At 46.1% G+C, this 22021-nt stretch overlaps 1 protein-coding gene across 1 annotated transcript; it reads left to right on the top strand.

Moving 5' to 3' along the window:
• Positions 1 to 674: 674 nt before the first annotated feature.
• On the top strand, positions 675 to 21803 carry PtA15_9A174 (uncharacterized protein; the record flags this gene model as incomplete). The annotated part of the gene is made up of 5 exons (XM_053172355.1): positions 675 to 764; positions 864 to 1017; positions 1153 to 1186; positions 20222 to 20510; positions 21762 to 21803. 5 exons carry the CDS (start codon positions 675 to 677, stop codon positions 21801 to 21803), a joined length of 609 nt encoding a protein of 202 aa, XP_053023604.1.
• Between the last annotated feature and the right edge of the window lie 218 nt (positions 21804 to 22021).

Below are 22021 nucleotides of genomic sequence, written 5' to 3' on the forward strand. Positions count from 1 at the left end.
CTCAACCTAGCCTTCCAACATCAGCAGTGCTGTGCCCCCAGGCTCAACCTCCAGCCCGCATCAAGCGCACGGGTCAAAAAAGTTGGACGTGAAGGCCCCCGGCCTGCAGCAAAGGCTGCTGACCAGTGGGGGGCCCACTCTTTGCCCCTCAAACTGCGCACGCGCAACAGCGGAGGGGTTGAGGGCAATGGATAGCTAGAAGTGCAGCATCTCCAATCGCCCTGGGGAAAGAAGAACCTGCCAGCCTATCCGTGTTTTAAGCTCTTGGCTGCACCACCCAGGCACTCTCACCCTCCTCAGGGAAGAAATCTTGTTGCCTTCTACGCAAATGCCACGCCGCGGCGCCGTAACTGTAAACAATTCCATGGCGACCGCTCCAATTCAAAATCTGGACACAAGACGCCTCTATACTCTTGCCTCCAAGCAACTCACCCTTACCCATCTGAATCTGCTGCCAACTCCACAAGCCCAAGAGCATTGTCGTGGCCATCGACAACATCAAGAAGAATATCCGCGCCGAGTGCAACAACCCCGTCAGGAGCCCGTATGGCGCCAAGACTTCCTGCCCCTTGGTTGCCTCCCATCTCAAGACCACTCGGCAGCTTGACTACACCATCCCCGTCAAACTTTGTGAATTTGGAAACAACCCCTCGACCAGAGAGGACCCAAGCTGGATGGTCCAGAGCCCCGGGTTTCGCACTCCCGAGGTGAACATCAAGGCTGCATGGGATCACCAAATAGATATCTGGAGCTTTGGTTCTCTGGTCAGTCCTTGCTTTATCCATCCTTCTCTAACTATCTTGCCCGAGCTCCCAAAACAACACAGCTGACGGGCTGCAGAAAATGTGTACTGTTGTGCACAGATGTTTGTGCTCTTGACCGGAATCAACGTGTTCCACACCCCGGAGCCGTACAACCGGGCCGAGCATCTGAATTGGTTTGTCGAATGGTTAGGTCACTGTCCGTTCCACATGATCACTGCGGAGAAGTGTATATCAATGATGATTTTTGAGATGGGTAAGCCACTCTGATCTCTCATACCGCCAAGAGTTCCGTTAACAAAGCTCTCCAGCCACAAAAGAGCCATGATAATACCACACTGATGTCTTTTGTTTTGGTCTGCTTATGACGCGTCCTCACTTGATATCCTAGATATAATCAAGAAGATGGAGGGCATGGAGGACTGGTGTCTGTGCAAGATGATGGCATTCAAAGGCTTCAAAACAGAGCTCATCAACCATTCTTGTTCCCTGGCGCTGAGCCTACGACCGATACTCACTCACCCCATCCCAACCTGCAGTGCGCACAGCCAGGGCTTCCGCTACAACCCCCAGCGGGCACTTCTGGAGACCAACAGCAGCAGATCCACCAGTCGCCCCAGCTCTCCTCACTCGCATTCACCTTCCCCGTCCACGAATCCGCAGGCGCTGCCAACAAGCCCTCGCCAACCAACACACACCCATCTTCGCGCCCTTTCCAACCAGAAGAACCTGCAAATCCAAGGCAACGATCTCCATTGGGACCCTAACTACCAGTTCCCTGTGGTCGCCACCAGCGCCAGTAGCAGTAGTCGTTGGGGCGGGACAAGAGCGGGGTTGCAGACGTCCTCGTCGTCGGGAGGTTCTCAGAGGGACAGATGTGGAATGCTTGCAGATCAGGCGCACATGCATATTACCAAGAGTGAGCTCTGGGAGTTTTCCCTTTTGGTTTGATGATTACATGCTACAAAAAAACCCTGGTTCATGTCTTGATTGCCTCTGTGGTGGGTGAATTGGCTGCCTTGTTGATGGTACTGGCAGGGTATGCTTCAAGTCTATTAAGCCAGGCACTTGATTTGATGATAGTATTGGCTCTATTTGCATCAATAAATCTGAACTTTCACATCCAATATGAGCAAAACCAATTGAATGGTAAATTAGATATCTTTTCCTTTCATCCTGCTCCATATTTGTTAATCTAGCAGCAAAAACAGATGAATACAAATCTTCATAAAAAATCCATTGGAATACCCATTTTTTGTTCTTTCTTTGGCAGCATTATGATATGGCAAAGTATGAATTCCATATATTCAAAATCTTTGGTAGTTTTTTGTCATTGGTGGGTGTTTTTGCTTAGATTATGTGTTGAATTTATTTCATATGTTGATCTCCAGAATCTTTGAGGGAGGAACCTCCCTGTGTATATGTGGCAATTTTTCACAGCAAGTATACCAGGTATGATACAATGATTTGACTACCTAATTTTGCATATAATTTGTTTTGATAAATACTGGCCACTTGTGTTTGTGGAAGAGGCATCTCTTTATGTTTGTTGATGCTGGTCCAATTTAGTGATCTACCACTCAAAGTGTGAATTGAGATTTTTTTGGAGGATAACATTGAATTTGTGTATCAGTTATCAGAACAGCTATGTATTTTGACATTGGTAAACTCAACACCACTTTGATGATAGTCACAAAAAGAATCGTTTGAAGGGATTAATTCCAAATACCAAATTTGTTTTATAAAAATTTGATCATACAAATCAGTGAGAGATGAAAGGGGAATTTGCACAGGTATCAACTCAGTATTTTGGAGACTGTACTCAGTTTTTTGTATGTTACTAGAGGCCAAGGCGGCTTTGCCGCTGCAAAATTTAGCTTCAGTTGACTCACCTTCTCTAGTTACTCTCCCTGTCTACCCAGCATTCAAATCTCAGGCCCCCCCCATTTAGCCTCCAAGTTTAACTCCATACAAATATATCCAATCCTTCCCTGAGACACATCAGGTTTTCCCTGCAAGGCTGACCCCCCCCCCCCCCACTATTACACCCATCCATTTATAGAAAAGTTTCATCAAAAATAACTTCTTCCCAAGCATGAAAAAAAAGAAAATCATTCCAAATTTTCTAGGACCTGCTTATAGCCCAGAATCTCTTAGCTTTGAGCACTTGTGTCCCAGCCACAGTGGTATAGCAGGAGGGCTCAATTGTATGTAGGTGACCTTAGTTTCCCAAAGGTGATTGTATATGTGTATTATGACTTGAGATAAAGTTTGGCTGGTACCTTTAGAATTCATGCTTGCTCCTGTGCACAGCCGACCTCTCCAGGAACTTGTATTATCCTGGATATATAACTGAAAGACAAGAGACATTCTTTTGCTGGCTCACAGGCAGTTGATTTTACTGCCAGCATAATTGGCTGGGTTGAGGTTATCCCAGTTAAACTGGGATGCACTCAACCAATTTAAACTTGGGTGATCTCAACTGATGGAATATAAATCCAAGGTACCCCCCTTGGGTTTATATTAAATTGGTTGAGATCAACCAAGTTTAAATTGGTTGAGTGCATTCCAGTTAAGCTGGGATGAATTCAACCCAGCCAAATATACTGGCAGTGTTTTGGCGTATGTTCTTTATTTTGTTTGTATAGCATATTCCTACTTGCTGACCTCTCATAAATTTGAGGCTGCAAAACAAAATGATAATATAGAAAGAAACAATCAAACAAATCTTGATAAACTGGCTTGGCTCACTTGAGCACTACTTCAAGAGCAGCACTTTTCTCAAGCAACATCTTCAAGTGGAAGGGGTAGGTGGGAAAGGGTGATGGGGACAGGCAAGCAGAATTTTTCTGATATTGTTGTTGGGTGCGGCACATATTTACACCCAAAGGATGTGTTGTGGGTGGGTGGCAGCTTGTCAAAGGTTGAGAGAAGAGAGTCATGCAAGCGCGGGTCGGCGGCGGACTGGTCGGCTCGCGCGTTGAGTGACATACAGCTGAATGTGCGCGAGATCGGCGGGGTGGACGCGGCTGTCAAGGGCGTCGGTTGGCCCTTGTGCGTCCGATGGACACCTTGAAGGACATAGCTGGGCGGGAGCTTGGGTACTGCTGTCACCAGATGGGGGAGAGTGGGAACAATGATGGAGGATGGTTGCGTCCTGGGAAACATGGCCCTACAAGTATTGCATGGATGAAGCCGCGTAGTTAGCCCTAACGCTGCGGCGGGATTAGGACTAACTGTTATGGCTCAGAAAACCTATTTGCCACGACCTCCTCTTGACTCCCCATACTCCATATATGAAGCTTGTCCACCCCTAAACTCCAACACTCACTCCTTGTCTCCTCGCGCAGCTTCGACATCCCCTGGGGGAGCTCAAAGGCCCAGAGGGCCTGGGCAGAGCCCGGCCCGCCCTCCGGCGTCCTGTTCTTTGCCAAGTCGCTAAGTCACCCTACGTAGGATGCACTATGACAATCAGCGCCGATTCAGACATTCAAAACCGTCAAGACACCCATCCAGGGGCTGAGACGGGGGCGGCCTCGTTGAGACCAAATAACTCCAGTGCACCAAGGGCCCAATTATAAACAAGTTTTGGGATAATGGTGGGATTGTTTTCAAATAAGTTTGAAATCAAAAAAAATTATCTTAATGGTGCAGATACAGGGGCCAAAACTGTTTCCAACCTGTTTCAAACTAAGTGTAAATTATAAACCCACCACCATGCTGGATGAGTTTCTGGCGCAACTGAACGTAAGCCTCCAATACCAAAGGTTGCTCCGTTGGACAGTTGTCCATCTTGCATGCGCCAAGACAATGGCAGCAACGGTGTGGTATGCTTTATGGTATCCCATATGCCAAAATCAAAATTTTCTGCTTTTCTTTCTTATTTCTATTAGTCTCACTCTTAAACTCCCTTTTCCTCATATAAATCACCTAATACTCCTCAAGATTCAGCTTCTTGGGACAAATTCACCCCTAGTCTTGCCTTACAGAACATTCATAAGGGCACTCATTCAGAAGTTACATACTCTTACACACTCACAACACCCCTTACAACCTCAAACAGTTACACATTCCACATTTACAACACTTAGTTACACACACGGTTACATAGATAGCTACATACATATTTACACATAGCTGCATCATCACTTACATACATACAGTGTACAAATGCAGGCACACATGCAGGTGCTAGCTGCATGTGATAGCTGCATGCACTAGCTGCATGTGCTAGTGGATTTTCGTTGCATAACAACAGCAGGTGACCTGGTTACAGCATGACTACACTAACATCCTGTCCTGACCAATCACACCCCCTGATTCAGCCTGCATGTCATAACCCATAATCACCTGTACAGTCCTGACCAATCACATTCACCCATTCAACATATGTACTAGCCAAAAACCCTCATGTACCTAGCTAAAATCTCTCATGTGGAGCTCCTCTGGAGCTAAAATCCCTCACTGTTGTCTATAAAAGGAGGCTCTCCTCCCCTGTTGTAACTTTCCCCCAGCAGACTACTAGCAGACTACCTGCACTCAGTTTCCCCTATAACAAAGTACACAACTGCTCACTCCACAATATATCAGTCACCCTATATTTTGGTTTTACCCACATTACAAAACACTTACATACGAAATAACAACTCTACACAACACTCACATTACATACCACAAACCTCTGAGGGGTCCTCTTTGACCAACTATCACCTGGTTGAAGTCCAGACTCCTCACTCATAACACATTTTAGCAACTTCATCGCACCCACTTTATAACAACAGTTATCTTTTGATAACACTCCACTATCACTACATTAAACCTGCCAATCTGAGATTGGTGGGCTTGTTTTAGTGTCTAGTGAACCAGGAAAGGCAGAGGTTTCCTCATACATCCCTTTCCGCACTCAGCAAAAGGTTCTCAGGAACACTTTTGAGCTTTACAACGGCAGAAGCCTTCCCAAGAACTTGGGGGGACAACTGGCCACCAATGTCTGCCGACTCTCCCTAGTCAATAGATACCCGTGAATCAGCCTTGAAGGCTGATTCTTGCGCGCAACATACTGGTTCAAATGCGAGAGCCTGTAGCTTGCTCATTCTGCGAGCTACATATGAGGTCCCGGGCATCGATAGATGCGCTTGCATCCTGGCTATCCATTTATGGTGTCTGTTTTGCAATTACTCGCAAATCAGCCTTGATGGCTGTATCTTGCGCGAGTACATATGCTGTGGCCTTTGGCGGGGGGAAGTACTGGTCCGGTCTATGGTGGGAATCTGCATGCTGAGCTGTAATCACATTCAAAACAGTATTGGTAATCCAGTTTTCCCCAAACCACCTCCCCAAGGTGGTTTGGGTTGTTTTGAGATTTTCAATTCCGAAAAAGTTAGCAAAAAGATCTTTCAAACTTATTTGAAAATAATCCCAATATTATCCCAAAACTTGTTTATAATTGGGCCCCAAGACCATCCGAGTGTGCAGAGTGATCTTCCTGCGCCCGCGGGGGCGGCACGGCGGCGATGGGGTCAGGCGATCATGCCCTGCTCATACTACATAGGACGTGCTGGTAAGACTTGGGGGCGGGGAAGCGAGGTGACCGACCCAAGTGCTGTCTTGGGGGCGGGTCAGGTGACCCGACCCAGTGTTGTATGTGCATGTTGCACGTTTGAGGTTGCCTTCATCTGAAACGATGACGGGTGGTTGGTGGCAGGTGCATAAGGGCATATGAGGAGATCATGCCGATCCCCTATCATGTCGCCCCTTGGCCGGCCCGAGGGCGCACCCCCACGAGCACCCTGGCCTCACTCCACCTCGAGGCGCCCAATCGGCGAACCAGGCGGGCGGGCAACATGCCAACGCCTGCTGGCCATAGGTCCCCCCCGGCGCCCGGATGACCTGTGCCAAAGGGAGGCGACCCCGGCTCGCGCCACAGCCTGACGCCAGCTCAACCGTGACGCATGGCTGGCAATCCGCTGAGGCGCCCAGCTCACGCCCGCATCGGCACCAGCCAGGATCCCGCTCGTCCTGACGCCTCCTAGGTGGGCGGACCGCGGTGTATCACGGTGGCGCCAGCGTGACTCCTGGTCACGCTGGCTTCCTGTAACGCCCACCTGGCGCATGTATGACTCCTGAGTCAGGTGGGCGCAGGGGGTTTTCCCGATTCACCCGGGTGTGTAGCCAAGGAGGCAGTGGTGTCAAGGTTGTAATTTTTGGGAGAGGCAGGGTCAGGGTTTTGCTTGGCTTGGCGGAAGCGGCAACCAGAGAAAGGGTTGCCTGTATGTAGTTAGTGTGGTCAGGGCTGAGCGGGTGTCTGGACAATGGTTGAACTGGCCGAGTGAGGTTGGCGAGCGCAAGGAGGAGTCGGTGTGTATAGATTCTCTATAAAATGGAGGCACTATTGAGTTGTTGATCCCCAGGCTGCCCCCCGCGCTGTAATTCCAGCCGGGGGTCAGTCTCAACCCCCTCCGCTGTTGCACTTGCACAGTCTGAGGGGCAATATTCTTTGGCCCCCCTTTGCATAATGCCTTTACTGCGCGCGCTGGGGGTCATCCACCCACCTTTTTTAGCCCTGCTAGACAGGAATGGAAGGTGGGCCCGGGTGCATTAGCTTGCTGATGCTAGCGGGCTGAGTGTAGTTTTTTTTCTTTCTTGTGTCTGATTGACTTGTAATTATACCAGAATGTTTTTTGTAGATTTTAGCTTTTGTAAAGGGGAAACCCTTGATCTTTTTTTTGTGATTTTGTATATTTCTAGGGGGAACCCTTGATCTTTCATTCTATGTTTCACTGACTTTAATATACTTGGATATTCATTCTTGCATAAATTATGCAATGTGCATGGAATCAACCAGTGCTTGATTCTTGCATGAGGCACAGCTTGCCTTGAGCTCTTGCATCTCAACTTCAAGCAGTTTCTAGAGTTTTTCTTGCAGTGAATTCAACTTTGAACACACTTAGGAAACTGATTTTAAATTATGATGAACTGTGTAATTAATCTGTAGAGGCCTAACCCTGAATTTGCAGTGGCGAAGCCGCTTTGGCCTCTAGTTATATAAACAACACAATCAACACAATGTGCTTTTAGTTCCCCCCAACCAATCCACTCATCAGACACCACCCACTACTATCGTCCTCATCACACCTCAATTAACTTCCCCATTCTGATTAATAATCCTTTGCTTTTTTCATTGCAAAAATGCAACAATCCAATGAACAATTGAGAAGAGCTTATGCTGCGGAACAGCAAGCTAGATTCAGAGAAACGCAAAATTATTTTGCAGCATCTTCTTCCTCTTCATTTTCTTTTCACAATACCAAAATTTAAAAATGAGGCTGCTATACAAAGAGGTTGTTTAACAAGATTTCCCATATTTATAAGGATCTAGATAATCTTCATGTACAAAAAAATACCAGTACAGGATCAATTTTGGACAACAGCTTTGGCAATCAACAGACCCACCACTTTGGTAATCAACAGAGCAGCCACTTTGGTAATCATCAGAACAGCCACTTTGGTAATCATCAGACCAGCCACTTTAGAGAATACATACCATCACAACACACTTCAAGAAGGGTTCATAACCCGGATTTTCATTTTCCCATTCCATAACAACAATTTTCAAGAGGGGCTTCTAATCCAGATGTTCATTTTCCCAAACATTATGCAAGAACACCAAATCAAATGGAATTTTGACAACACCCACAACAACAATCCCAAAGTCAACACCCCTGAAATTCTAATGAATAAAAATTCTTACCAGTTGTATAGGAGAATTTAAAATGAACCAAGAATCACAAGAGGAAATAACCACTTTATCATTGACAACTTCTGGGTCGTGCCCTCCAATTCATACTTATCAGCCAAATTTCACTGTCACATCAATGTAGAAATTTGTGCAGTCAAATACCTGTACAAATATTATGATAAATCAGCCTTGGATGTTGAAGAAAATATTGATGGGGTTAATAGATTCAGAGATTATTGATAGGTAGAAGCTTCAGAAGCATGCTGGAGGATTTTCTCTTTCAAACTATCTGCAAATTATTTCTCTATATTTTTTTTTTTTTGACATCCAGTACTATACATGGCACCCCACAAGCAAAGAATGGAAGCCAAGGCAGAGGGGTTTTTCAATTGGTAGAATTTATGCAGTTTATCCTTCTGATCCAGAAAAATGGCATTTACAGCTACTAGGGGTGTTCAAAGTTGACTGCATAAAATTATAACACCATAAATTCATAAAATCTTAATCTGAAAAAAATGTGTAACACCCAATCACTCAAAAAAGAGCAACAATTCTAAAATGGTACATAAAAAATGATCACTCAAAAGTGTTATGATTTTATGATTTTATGATTTGAAAAAAATATGATTTCAACTTTGAACACCCTTACTACTCAATCATGTCACTGGTGCAACCTCTTTTGAGGATCTTTGTACATTTCAGAGACAAATTAACAGTTTTTTTTCAGCTGCTTTGGCCTGGGGACTTTTGGAAAATGATCATTATTTGGAAGCCACAATGGCTGAATCAAGTGAAACAATGATGCCATCTTATTTGCAAAAGTTATTTGGCATACTTATAGCAAAATTTCAACCTTCATACCCTCTGTGTTTATGAAATTCTTCCTACCATTACATGACTGAAGACTGGAGATCCATCAGGGATGAGATCCATCAGGGATTTCAAGATGATGCACTCATGACAAATCAGATGATTGAAGTAATCAATCCAATCCTTTTACAAAATCTAAGTTTATTAAAGACAGACAAACACAAAAACAAAAATCAAGGGTTTCCCCCCCCCCCCCCCCCAAAAAAAAAACACGGCCCAAACAACACCACCGGACCCAATACCCATCCTCTTCTAGAGAGGTTTAAAGTATTGGGCAGATGACCCCCAGCGCGCCGCATTTAAGGCAATTGCAAAGGGGGGCCACCAAGAATGAACCCTCAAACTGTGCAATTGCAACAGCGGAGGGGCTTGAGTCGACCCACTGACTGGAAGTGCAGTGAAGTGGGTCGACTGGTGTTTCATCTTGGCCACAGGTCACTCTATTTATAGGCGCAGCGTTCAGCCTAACTGTCACCGCCTCACCACGACCTTCATCACCCAATCAAGACCTGCACTGGTCAACCCAACCACCGCTGCACCGTTTGCTTGCCAACCATCACCTCAACTGTTGCCAGCGCCGCTTTGCCTTGACAGCTTCAAGCATCCACCGTGTGTTTCAGCCTTAAGCACAAACATCACCTCGCCCCTTGACTTTTGTCCTCTGGCATGACTACATACTAACTCTGACCAGTCCGGTTCTAATTACCTGTGAGTTTACCTCTTGATCTCACTACCCTCAGTTTTTGTGCTTATCATCATGTTTTTGTTGTATTCGTCCTTGACCGCCCGCAGGGGCACTTCGACCACCCTGTGCACCCATGATCTTTGGGATAGCCGCAAGAGACCTCAGTCTTGTTACCTAACTGAAACCAATGTTTGGCCGCCCGGGGTGGTCGAGCTGTTCCTGCAGGCAGTTGAATGCCGAAAAGTTCTTCTCTGCGCAATTGACACCTTCGTCACCCTTGCTCACCACTTTTATCAGAATGCCGGCACTCGGCCCCCGCCCTTGCCACCTCTTTTGCCCAGCCTCTCCGACCCCTTCCCCCATCCTCGCCAGGATCTTTTCGGCTGGCCATAGTGCGCGATTTCGAACGCTCTTTCCAGGTAGCCAAGGCCATGGCCCAAGTCCGTCCTTGCCCTTCATCTTCATACATGATTATCACTAATGCTTTGTGACGTCTTGCCACCCCTATATCTGATCATCAACCACCAGTTTTCCCGGTACTAGAGGCAGGATAGTTGGGGAAATACGACATCTGAATGGCTTCAACACCTCCGCTGTCAATAATGGCTAGCTCTTCAAACAAAAAAATCCCTGAGATCTTGCCCAGGAGCTCATCTATTCTGTTACACAATTGATCAGACACCGCGGACGGGTTCAACAATCAGGATGGGCGCGAAGTAACATCTGCAGTTGGCCGGTGGCCCCAGCTAGTCCCTAGCCCCGCGCTCATCCACCCAACTTGTCTGCCAACGCGAGATCCTTATTGGCCCCGACTCGGCTGCTACTTCTTCTGAAACTCCCCTCGGCACGACTTGTGGTTGCCAAGTTGGAGCTATGCTTGCTAACTTCCAACTCGATAACGATCCTGTCACCGTCCGAAGCATATAAACCTCACTCTGTTGACATATCTTTTCTGCTGTCTATATTCAGAAATGGGAAAGCCACGATTGCATCACAGACCCTCACTACACTGATCCAGTTCAATGGAATACAAGCTGTGTAGCTTACAACAATAAATTCACTTCAGACAGGCAGGCAAAGCCCATATGTGAGGCTGCTGCTACAATTACCAATCTGGCTCTTCTTCCTCTTCTCTCACCCTTTTATAGATACTCTAGGTCTTCACTAAACCCATAAGTCAGCTCATCAATCTTTCCCCTTTTCAAAACCTCTTTGCATCTATTTCTACCTACCTGCCAAGAATTGCAATTCAATGTACTCTGTTCCAAATTTCATTTTGCTAGAGATTCAGAACACTTTGGTGGTTAGATTTGGAAATTTTTGGGCAAAAATGTGAGCAGTTGTGAACACAGCTAGCACCCAACCTTGGGAATTTGAGGCTGGTTCCGCATGGGGATCACTTGCAAGTGCCTGATATCACTCTGAGTCAATTGCTATCAGTGGAAATGAAGGTCCACATCTGGAGGAATTCATTTTTTGTGTAGATGGATAACTCTCACAGAGTGTAAATTCACCAGAATTGAAGCAATTGAGTTTTGACCAGATGGCTACAGCTGGAATCTTGGTCATATAGCACCCTCACCCTGTACTTGGCCCCCTCTTTGACTACTATGCCACATTACATTACTGTTCTGTTTGCCGCAGAAGGCTGTCTTTCCCTCTCATGTATTTGAGAGATTATAGATAGATCAGGGAGCATGGTCACATTTAGTTACCTATGCTCCAGGAACCTGTGTATTTACGCGGGGTGTCACCATTTCCAACCCTTGACTTTGTATAACTTTGATATGGATGGTGTCAGTTCCTTATGAGCAGCAGAGCCATGAGCCTGAATGGAATGTTTCTATGGTTTTGGTTTTTGTAACTGGTGTGTGAATCAGATGTTGGAGAAATTGATAGATAAATTAGCAACTTGGCAAGATAACACAGTTGTTGTAGTTGTACCACATTATAAAGAAGTGTAGGTTGATGATTTAAGATCTTGGAGGATGAGTGGTACTGGTGGCCTGGTTGGGGTCATCATTTGATGTAGCTGGATGTCAATGAAGAGTGAGGAACCACAAGAAGCTATGGGGGGGCTTCCTATGCTTGCAGTAACAAAGTGCCCTTGGTATAACCATAATTAACTTTTCAATTAAATTATGATTGGGAATCAAATTGGTTCTATATATACAGACTGGTGTACAATAAAGAGTGAGTTGTTTTCAAGATTAATATATTGAAATAAAAATGTGAGCTTCTTGAAAATTCAACTTTGACAACAAATATGCAACTTGGAAATTAAGCCCAAGGTGTTCTGCTAGCAACCATATTTTTACTGAGTATATCAGGTAGGAATCATCAGGGTGAGCTTTGGAGTCCACTGGTACAAACCATAGACTTACAGCCCATATTGGTTGCAAATTGTCAGGTTGCAATTTGGACACTTTGTAGAGGACTTTTTTGTGATCCTGGTCAAATGCCACTTTGATTTTGAGCTGTATTTTATTATGATATTTTTATCTGAATGCACAGATCATTAGAGGAGTAATTAAACACAGGTGGTGGAGCAACTGAACATTGGATTTGCAGCGGCAAAGCCGCCTTGGCCTCTAGAACCAGGAAAAAAAAATAGTCACTTGATGGCAAGTGAAATGATGCAGCTTTGGTTTCTGCTCCAGAGCTACTCCAGCGCTCCTCCAAGTCTGCTCCACCATCACTTGTAGAGCTTGCAGGACTGCACCAGAGCACTCAATTTGGCACAGTCAGCTGATCCTAATTTTTCCCCAGGAACAGCTGATGCTCATCATAAGCTGAGCAGTAGGCATTGACTGAGGCTGGGCCAAAGCTGAGCATTGGCTGAGCCTGGGCCACAGCTGAGCATTGGATGTTCAAATCCTGATACAAATCCAAGTGTCAGCTGGACCAAGAATATTGCAAATCTGAGCATCAGCTTAGCAAATGCTGGTACAAAGCTGAGCATTGGCTGAGCCAAGGCTGTTCTAAAGCTGAGTATCAGATGTTTTGAGACTATTAAAAAGATTAATATCACCTGAGCCAAGGCTGTTCCACAGCTGAGCATCAGCTGAGCCAAGGCTGGTCCACAGCTGAGCATCAGCTGAGCCAAGGCTGGTCCACAGCTGAGCATCAGCTGAGCCAAGGCTGGTCCATCAGCTGATCCAAGGCTGGTCCATCAGCTGATCCAAGGCTGTTCCACAGCTGAGCATCAGCTGAGCCAAGGCTGGTCAACAGCTGAGCATCAGCTGAGCCAAGGCTGGTCCACAGCTGAGCATCAGCTGAGCCAAGGCTGGTCCACAGCTGAGCATCAGCTGAGCCAAGGCTGGTCCACAGCTGAGCATCAGCTGAGCCAAGGCTGTTCCACAGCTGAGCATCAGCTGAGACAAGGATGGTCCACAGCTCAGCATCAGCTGAGCCAAGGCTGGTCCACAGATGAGCATAAGCTGTTACAGGAGTGGTCAGACTCAGAATCTGAGCATTGGCTGGGCCAAGATTTATCCAAAGCTGAAAATCAGCTGAGCCAATACTGGTCCAAAGCTGAGCATTAGCTTGGCCAATGATAGTCCTAGTATGAGTCTAAGATGAGCCATGAGTGGAATAAAGCTGAAACGCAGCTGGGCCAGGACTGATTCTGATCTGGGCAACAAAGCTGAGCATGAGCTGGGCAACAAAGCTGAGCATAAGCTTGGAGCTAAAGCTGAGTATCAGCTGACCAGAAATGGGGATCAGTGGTGCCCAGTGAAAACTGAGGATCTCCTGTGGAAATTCTGAAAGTGGTTAGATGGTGGGTAGATGGTGGGTAGATGATGGGTAGATGGTGGGTAGATGGTGGGTAGATGGTGGGTAGCCTGCTGGAGCTGGCATGATGTCACTTGTCATCAAGTGACTATTTTTTTTTCCTGGTGTAGTTGTCTTCAATTTGTGGATATCTCATATTGACAATGCAAATCATTTGAACAATCAGCAGAGATCAGTCTTTGATCAGATCATCAATGCATGCTATTCAGAACAACCTGCTTGAGGGGTTGATATCTTGGGGCATAGGCTGATTTACTGGCCTAATTTTCTTGTCTATTGTTTTATATTTTGCCGCGTGCACTGATAATTCTGCCATGGTGTGTGTATTGTATATCAAATTGATGAATTTTTTTGTAGATTCTTTAAGTCTTGAGGCAGCTGAAAGGCTGGTTTGCAGTTTTTGGTCATACAGGACCATAAGAAATTCCTAACCCCTATTGTTTTGCCACATAACTGTGGCGGAGGCACTATCAAATGTGGTGGAGGCACTATTAACTGTTGCTGAGGCACTATTAACTGTTGCGGAGGAACTTTTAACTGTTGCGGAGGCACTATTAACTGTTGCAGAGGCACTATTAACTGTGGCGGAGGCACTATTAACTGTGGTGGAGGCACTGTTATCTGTTGCAAAGGTAATTAGTAGCAGATATGACCAAAAGCCCCAGCTGCCTCAAAGTTATTTTATGCTGGTGTGTTACTGCCTTGCAGCTAACCATTTGGGTACAGAGTATTTTATTTCATGATCTGAAAATTTGGTGAGCTTTGGGGCACTTTGGCAAAGGCTTTGGCGGATTTCCTTAGTAGGAAATGAGCCCCACAGTAGCACACCCCTTTCCTGGGGCTTCCTACTGCCAATAAGTTCGCCATGTGCCTTTCAGAGGCTTTTATGCCCACTGGAAAATTTTGGGGGGCTTTGGGGCACTGTAGCTAAGGCTTTGGCGGATTTCCTTAGTAGGAAATCCACCAAATTAGACCTACAGTAGCACACCCCTTTCCTGGGGTGTGCCAATGCCATGAAGCTCATCAGGTGCTATTCAGAGTGTTTTATGGCCGCTGTAAAATATTGGGGGGCTTCAGGTGCCCCAGTGCAGAGGTATAAATTTTTCTTCATTTTCCGTCATTTTTTGTGAAATTAAAATTCCAACTCCCATTCTGGAGAGTAGAATTAATTTTCCAACTCCCAAAATGCGCGCGGGTCAAACTTTGGGTACCGCGGACCGGGGACGGACGCCCAGAGGCGGTACGCACAACGTAAACAACTTTTGGGAGTCCATTTATTGATTTATGGGAGTCAATTTTCAACTCCCTATATTTATTTATTTTGGGCCCTGTTTGGAGCCGATATAATCCGGGCAATATTTGAGTTTTTTTGCCTGACATCCTATGTGACATCTGATTAGGTCCGCCAAAACTTGATCAGATGTCACAAAATTCCAGATTATATCACGCAATTATATCGGCTCCAAGTCTCCAAACGGAGCCTTGGTTGCACAAGCTAAGAGCATCCGCATCGGTTGCGGATTAAGGGAGGATTAGCGTAACTAATCCTCCTCGGCAACCACATCAGGTCCGATTTAATCGGACTAAACTCCTCCCGGGAGTACGATTTGGAGTAAGCGGGAGTAAAGTTACTCCTCGCTAATCCTGGGAGTAAGCGCTGCATGCATATTCACATGCATGCAGACACTCCTCCCCACCCAAAAGTATGCACCAAACACAGCTTACATAAGCTGTAGGTGCATACCACATACTTACACAGCTTTTTATCCCGCACCGATGCGGCTGCCGGCCGGGATTAGCGCTAATCCGGGAGTAAGCAGATCTGTTACTCCTCGAGTTACACCCGCACCGATGCGGATGCTCCAAAAGGCTGACTTCCGCAGCGCGCCTGGATCGCTCTTGTTCGCCGCGGCAGCTTTCACAGAGATGACATTTCAAGCGAGCTGCGCCAGGCCCGTCGAGCACCCGCTGCGTTCAAAGTAAAGCCCGCTCCGACCTCCACCCGCCGCTGTGCCACAAATGCCCTCCTCCGCCGGCCGAACCCACAAAGCCGACGTTCTGCAGTCCCGCGTCTTGCCGAGATTACACGTGCTGCTTTTGGTAAGTATTGATGATGTGCTTGGCTTGTCAGCGTGTTACTAATTTTGACTGTTGTCCTTTGTTTTCTCGGGCTCCGCCTGGTTTAGCTATTGTCAACCTCGTATTCTTTCATGTCACCTGAACCAACGGTCTCGATCACCGCGCGTTCCTCATGGTCCTCGGCGAGTCCCACCTGGTTTTGTTGTTATCCTGGCGGAGCTACATACACGCTGATTGTTGGCATTCAGTCACCACCCGACGTGGCTTGAACGGTTAACGGTCGCCTCCACTCGCCGTTTTACTCCTTTTGGGCCATCCGCTTCCCCTTGGCTTGCTCAGTCACGTATCTTCATGTCTTCTGGGCCCGAACGTTCGGTCCCACTGCGTGCTAATTCAACCATTCCACTCTGCAACCTTGACTAAGTCGACTCCGCGCCTCCTGCTACCAGTGTGATCAAACCCGACTTGTTGATCCTCCCTGCTGTCCAGCGGGACATAAAAGCAGCTTTGGTACGCTAGCCTTTCCTGCTTCATCTCGCTATCGCTTCAGGAAATGACTGAATACACTGAAGACTACATTATATTGTCTGATGATTCTGCGTCTACCGTATTTCTTGACGCTCCTTATGTCGCGGATACCCCTTCTCCAGTCTCTGATGACGAAGATCCATACTCTTATCACAATATTTTCATGGCCTCGTCCGACGAGGCAAGTGATGAGGCACCTAGCTCTGATGAGGATGATCAGGGTATGTTTTTGATCATGTCTTTGTACTTGTTGTGTTCTATGTTGAGTTTTACATTTCCACACCCAGACCTTGATATCCTCGCTGCCCATGCTGTGATTAATGATCACTTTGATACTCTTGACTCGGACATGATGGACTGCGGTGACGAGGGTGACAGCGAATCTGATAGCGGAGCCTCCAAACAATCTGATATTCCGGGTAAATTGGCCATCCTAGTCTATTCCGTTTTATGTATGTGTTGCTCATTGATCTTCTGCCATATTTTTCTCTAACTTGACTCCAGTTCCTGTTCTCAACGAGATGCGGACTTCCTCCCCGGACGTTCAAGCTTATCAAGCTTATCCTGGATCTCCCCATGGTTTCCCCCGTTATAATTATGCTGATTTTACTGTGGCAATGCTGGTTGATCCTTGTCTCCGTTATAATCTGTTCCGCTTGTTCCCCCAACACCAACTTCCTACTTTTCCCCCTGCAAGACCCAATGCTACTGTGACAAAAGTTCAAGGCTTCTTTTTGTTACCTAACCACCTGTCTTGAGAATCTCATAACCCAAATTGCCCAAGGCCATATGGTTTATAATGAACTTAACTCCGTTGAGTTCATTCTGAATGCTGCAAACAATTGGTATTATGTATACCAAGCCTTTGAGTTTGTCTTTTTTTCCTGTTAAATAAGTGGAATTTTGACTTTGGTTTTACCTTCTCTTCACTTCTCTAGAAATGGTGTTTATAATTGAAAAGCTCCTGTTCCCAATACTCAAAAAGAACTTTTTTTTTCATCACGTCTTGCTAGAAATTTTGTGAAAGCAACAACTGTCAGCTTTTTCACATTTTGTTTTTAGAAAAAGCTGACAGTTCACAAAATTTCTAGCAAGACATGATGAAAAAAAAAAGTTTTCTTTGGGTATTAGAAACAGGAGCTTTTCAATTATCAACACCATTTCTAGAGAAGTGAAGAGAAGGTAAAACCGAAGTCAACATTCCACTTAACAGAAAAAGAAAAAGAAAAAAAAGACAAACTCAAAGGCTTGGTATACATAATACCAATTGTTTGCAGCATTCAGAATGAACTCAACGGAGTTAAGTTCATTATAAACCATATGGCCTTGGGCAATTTGGGTTAGAAGATTCTCAAGACAGGTGGTTAGGTCACAAAAAGAAGCCTCAACAGTTGTTGTCGTAGTATTGGGGGTCTTGCAGGGGGAAAAGTAGGAAGTTGGTGTCGGGGAACAAGCGGAACAGATTATAACGGAGACAAGGATCAACCAGCATTGCCACAGTATAATCAGCATAATTAGAACGGGGGAAACCGTGGGGAGATCCAGGATAAGCTTGATAAGCTTGAACGTCCAAGGAGGAAGTCCGCATCTTGTTGAGAACAGAAACTGGAGTCAAGTTAGAGAAAAATATGGCAGAAGATCAATGAGCAACACATACATAAAACGGAATAGACTAGGATGGCCAATTTACCCGGAATATCAGATTGTTTGGAGGCTCCGTTATCAGATTTGCTGTCACCCTCGTCACCGGAGTCCATCATGTCCGAGTCAAGAGTATCAAAGTGATCATTAATCACAGCATGGGCAGCGAGGATATCAAGGTCTGGGTGTGGAAATGTAAAACTCAAAATAGAACACAACAAGTACAACGACATGATCAAAAACATACCCTGATGAGCCTCATCAGAGCTAGGTGCCTCATAATACCAATTGTTTTCAGCATCTAGAAAAGGCCTCCCTAACACAGTATGAACCAATCCTTTGACAATAAAAAGGTTTGCCAAGTGCACATATCCCGGAAATATGGTCACCGGTATATTTTCAGAAATTCCAATGATTGGTGTGAAATGCCCTCCAATTCCTCTTAAGAGCATAAATACTTCCGTAGTCAAAAGGACTAACTGGTCCGCAAGATGGTCAGGAATAATACTCATTTCTGCGCCAGACGTATCAACTAAAGTTTTAATTTTCCAGTTGTTGATAGACATTTCCACCTTGCCAATGGGGCAAGCATACGTAAGCCTTGAGTCTTGTTTGTCGCCTTCCATTTCCAAGCTTGTGGAACCATTAAAATTTACGTTGTTTACCCCCTTCTCTGCTGGATCCTGGTTTGCTAGACCTTCACCAAGCGTTTTGAGAAAGTGAGGTGCAATCTTTAAAATCTCCTCCAATGTAAGTGTGTACATCTGACGAAAAAAATTGTTTTGAATTGACCTGTCCATTGGGAGTTCAGGTTGCTCTCTTGGGTTTTCTTGACGGACGTTCTTGGTCTTGCTGATGGTTCTGTGGATGGTTTAGACCTGACAGGGACAATGACACTCTCATCCTCATTTTCCTCCAGCCACAATCCAGGAAAGCTTTTCCTCCTACTGGGTTCTTTTTGAGTTTCATGTGCTTTGGATTTGGGTTGACTTTCCTTCTCTGAATCCCTGTTTTCAACAGGCTTGCTTACAGAAGTCCCATTCTTCTCCTGTAGTTGCTGTGATTTTTGCAGGCCAAATCCTAAATTATTCTCCAGCTTGTCCTCCCCACATTAAACTGTGGTGGAAATCACAATCCCCATTCTTTGAATTCCACTATTTCTGAGGTTGGTTGACGCCTTCTCTCCATTCCCGGTCTCTGAAGAAGGTTTATTTTGTTCTTCCTCAAACCGCCTGACAAAATCCCTTACTGAGGAGTCTTTATCCATTATTATTGGATGGTTGTTGGGATAGTAGTGTGTTCTTTGGTGTCTGTATACATTCTGTACTTTCAGGTCTTGCTGAAGGTATTTGTTGGAATTCTGTCTCCAATCATCCCTAAAAAAACCCTTCTTCACCATCTCCGCTCACTTTATCCTCCTCTACGGGCTTGTTTTCAGATCAAAGATATCCAAAACTTATCCAAGTATATTAAAGCTTGAGAATCATGGAAAAAAAATTCAAGGGTTCCCCCTACAAAATACCAAAATCACAAAAAAAAATGCCAGGGATTCCCCTTTACAAAAAATCATAAGAAAAAGGCCAGGGTTTTCCCCTCATAAAATACATGGCACAACAAAGTCACATTACAACAATTTATTCAAAAAGGCAACCCGCAACCTGCCACCTAATCCAGCAAGCTGAGATATCGTGGCCCACTGTCCATCCCTGTCTAGCAGGGTCAAAAAACAAATCGGAGGATGACCCCAAGCGGTTAAGCAAAGGGGGGCCAACGGATAATCCCCGCCAGACTGCGCAAGTGCAACAGCGGACGGGGTGAGACAAAACCCCCGCTGGAAACGCAGCCAGGGGAGTCGCCTGGCTTTCATTCCACACTCCAGAGGCTCTTTATATACTCAACACCCGCACTCACACCACCACTGGTGTCTACGCCTCAATAGGCCTTGATGCGCAATACTCGGTTGCTACCTTGTTGAAAATTCCACGCCGCACCGCCCTTGGTCGTTATGTTGTTGCAAGTGCCACACCACATCATTGCCAACCGTAGCCAGCCAGTTGCCAGGGGCTCACCAGCCACTAACCCAAAGCTAACATGCCCGAACCTCCAACCATCCTTCCCTCCCAGCAGTCATCACAATAAACAGACCCTCAGCTCGACACATCTCACAACTCACCCGGCCCAGTCGAGACGGACTAAAAAAAATATCCAACTGATCCTCATACCGGTCGCCTCCCGTCTCGTCGCATGCAACGGCTCTCACAACAAAATACACCAAGCCACAACAATTGACCGCCTGTCGAAATCGCAACCAGAAATCTCCTTGCGCCAAGGTTCAGGCACCTTTAGCCGCACTTGGGCTACACCTAGCGCACGACTTGCGAACAAATCTTGGGATCTCGCTGAGTTCGATACTGTCCGTCATTTCCTCTTTATTTATTGTTTGTCTCCTCCAGGAGGAGACTTGGTCAATCAGACTAATGCTGAAGCGACTTCTCATCTTTATCTACCTTCTTTTTCCTAGAGGGTTGCTTTGAAATCAAACAGAGGCAAACATTACAAGGTACATAGACAAATACTCAAGACAAGAGAAACTCAGACAGATCGCCCGCAGAGCAACACTGGGTCGCTACGCTAACCATAGCGGTTAGCGTAGCGTAGCGCAGCGCAAATGCGCTATTTTTTAGCGTAGTGTTAGCGCAATTGCACGCATATGCGCTAACGCTACGCGCACGCGGTGCGCAGCTATTTTAGCTGATAGCGTAGCGTTAGCGCAGATGCGCGCAATTGTGCTAACGCTAAACATGCAGGGCGCAAAAGAGCGCGCGCTACGCTGCGCTACAGCGCCTTTAGCGGGAAAAAAGGGCTTTTTTTCCGCTAAAAGCGCTGTAGCGCAGCGCAGCGTAGCGTAGCGTAGCGTAGCGACTGTAGCGGCGCGCTAACGCTAACAAAGAATTGGCGCGCTGTTAGCGCCGCTGAAAATTAGCGTAGCGTAGCGGCGCTAACAGCGCGCTAACGCTATGCAAAATAGCCGGGCGCTTTTTGCCGCTACGCTAACGCGTAGCGCTGAAATAGCGTAGCGTAGCGTAGCGACCCAGTGTTGCGCAGAGGTAACCTTCCGCAACAGTTGTTGTGTTTCTGCAAGCAAGGCCGCTAATTATCATCCGCTTCGTTTGTTGCTTGCACAGATGATTCCCAAGATTGACACTGTATTCACCAACATTGAACAGTGTGAGATGAAAACTGAGTGGCTGACTGTAAGTCTTTTTTTATTTTCCTTGCGCCTTCCAATCTTTTTTAACATAATTTCTGTTTCAGTTGAGCAAGCTGGGCAAGGTCCTGAAACAAGTTCGGGTCCTCAAAGAACGGAAGATTCCATTGGAAGCTCAATACAACAGTCAATGAAGGCATCTGAGCCGGACGATGTGATGATGGATGAGGACAATTCAATGCCCGTCCAAGTGACCAACATTGATGAAGAGAGACTAGCGTTGTTGAGGCTGCTCGCGCCGAAGATGCCAAAATCAACAAGCCTGAAACCAAGGCCCCAGAGACGTCTCCCCCTCAAGCCAATGATGATCAGAATGCTATCAACTTTCAGTCCAAGCCAATCAAGGCTGAGCCCAAAACCAACACAAACTCACGAGATCCAGCGTGAACCGCCCAGTTCTTCGATGCCTGTGCGATCAACCATCTGCCGCCCACCTAGCCCGTGGCCGTCTGGCAGGCCGTTGGCACCAGTAAAGCTCGCCATTATTCAGTGCTCCATGGTTTCAACCCTATACGTCCCTGCTAATCTTTAAATATAAGTATACCCTGAACTACTGTTGACCCAATCATCACCAACAAAGAAAACAAAAGGGCAAATTGGACCAATAAAATGCCAAATCATCTCTTTTATTCCTTGTTATCTTAAAGAATGACAAT

Source organism: Puccinia triticina, chromosome 9A (genome assembly GCF_026914185.1).
Source record: "Puccinia triticina chromosome 9A, complete sequence".
Lineage (NCBI taxonomy): Eukaryota > Fungi > Basidiomycota > Pucciniomycetes > Pucciniales > Pucciniaceae > Puccinia > Puccinia triticina.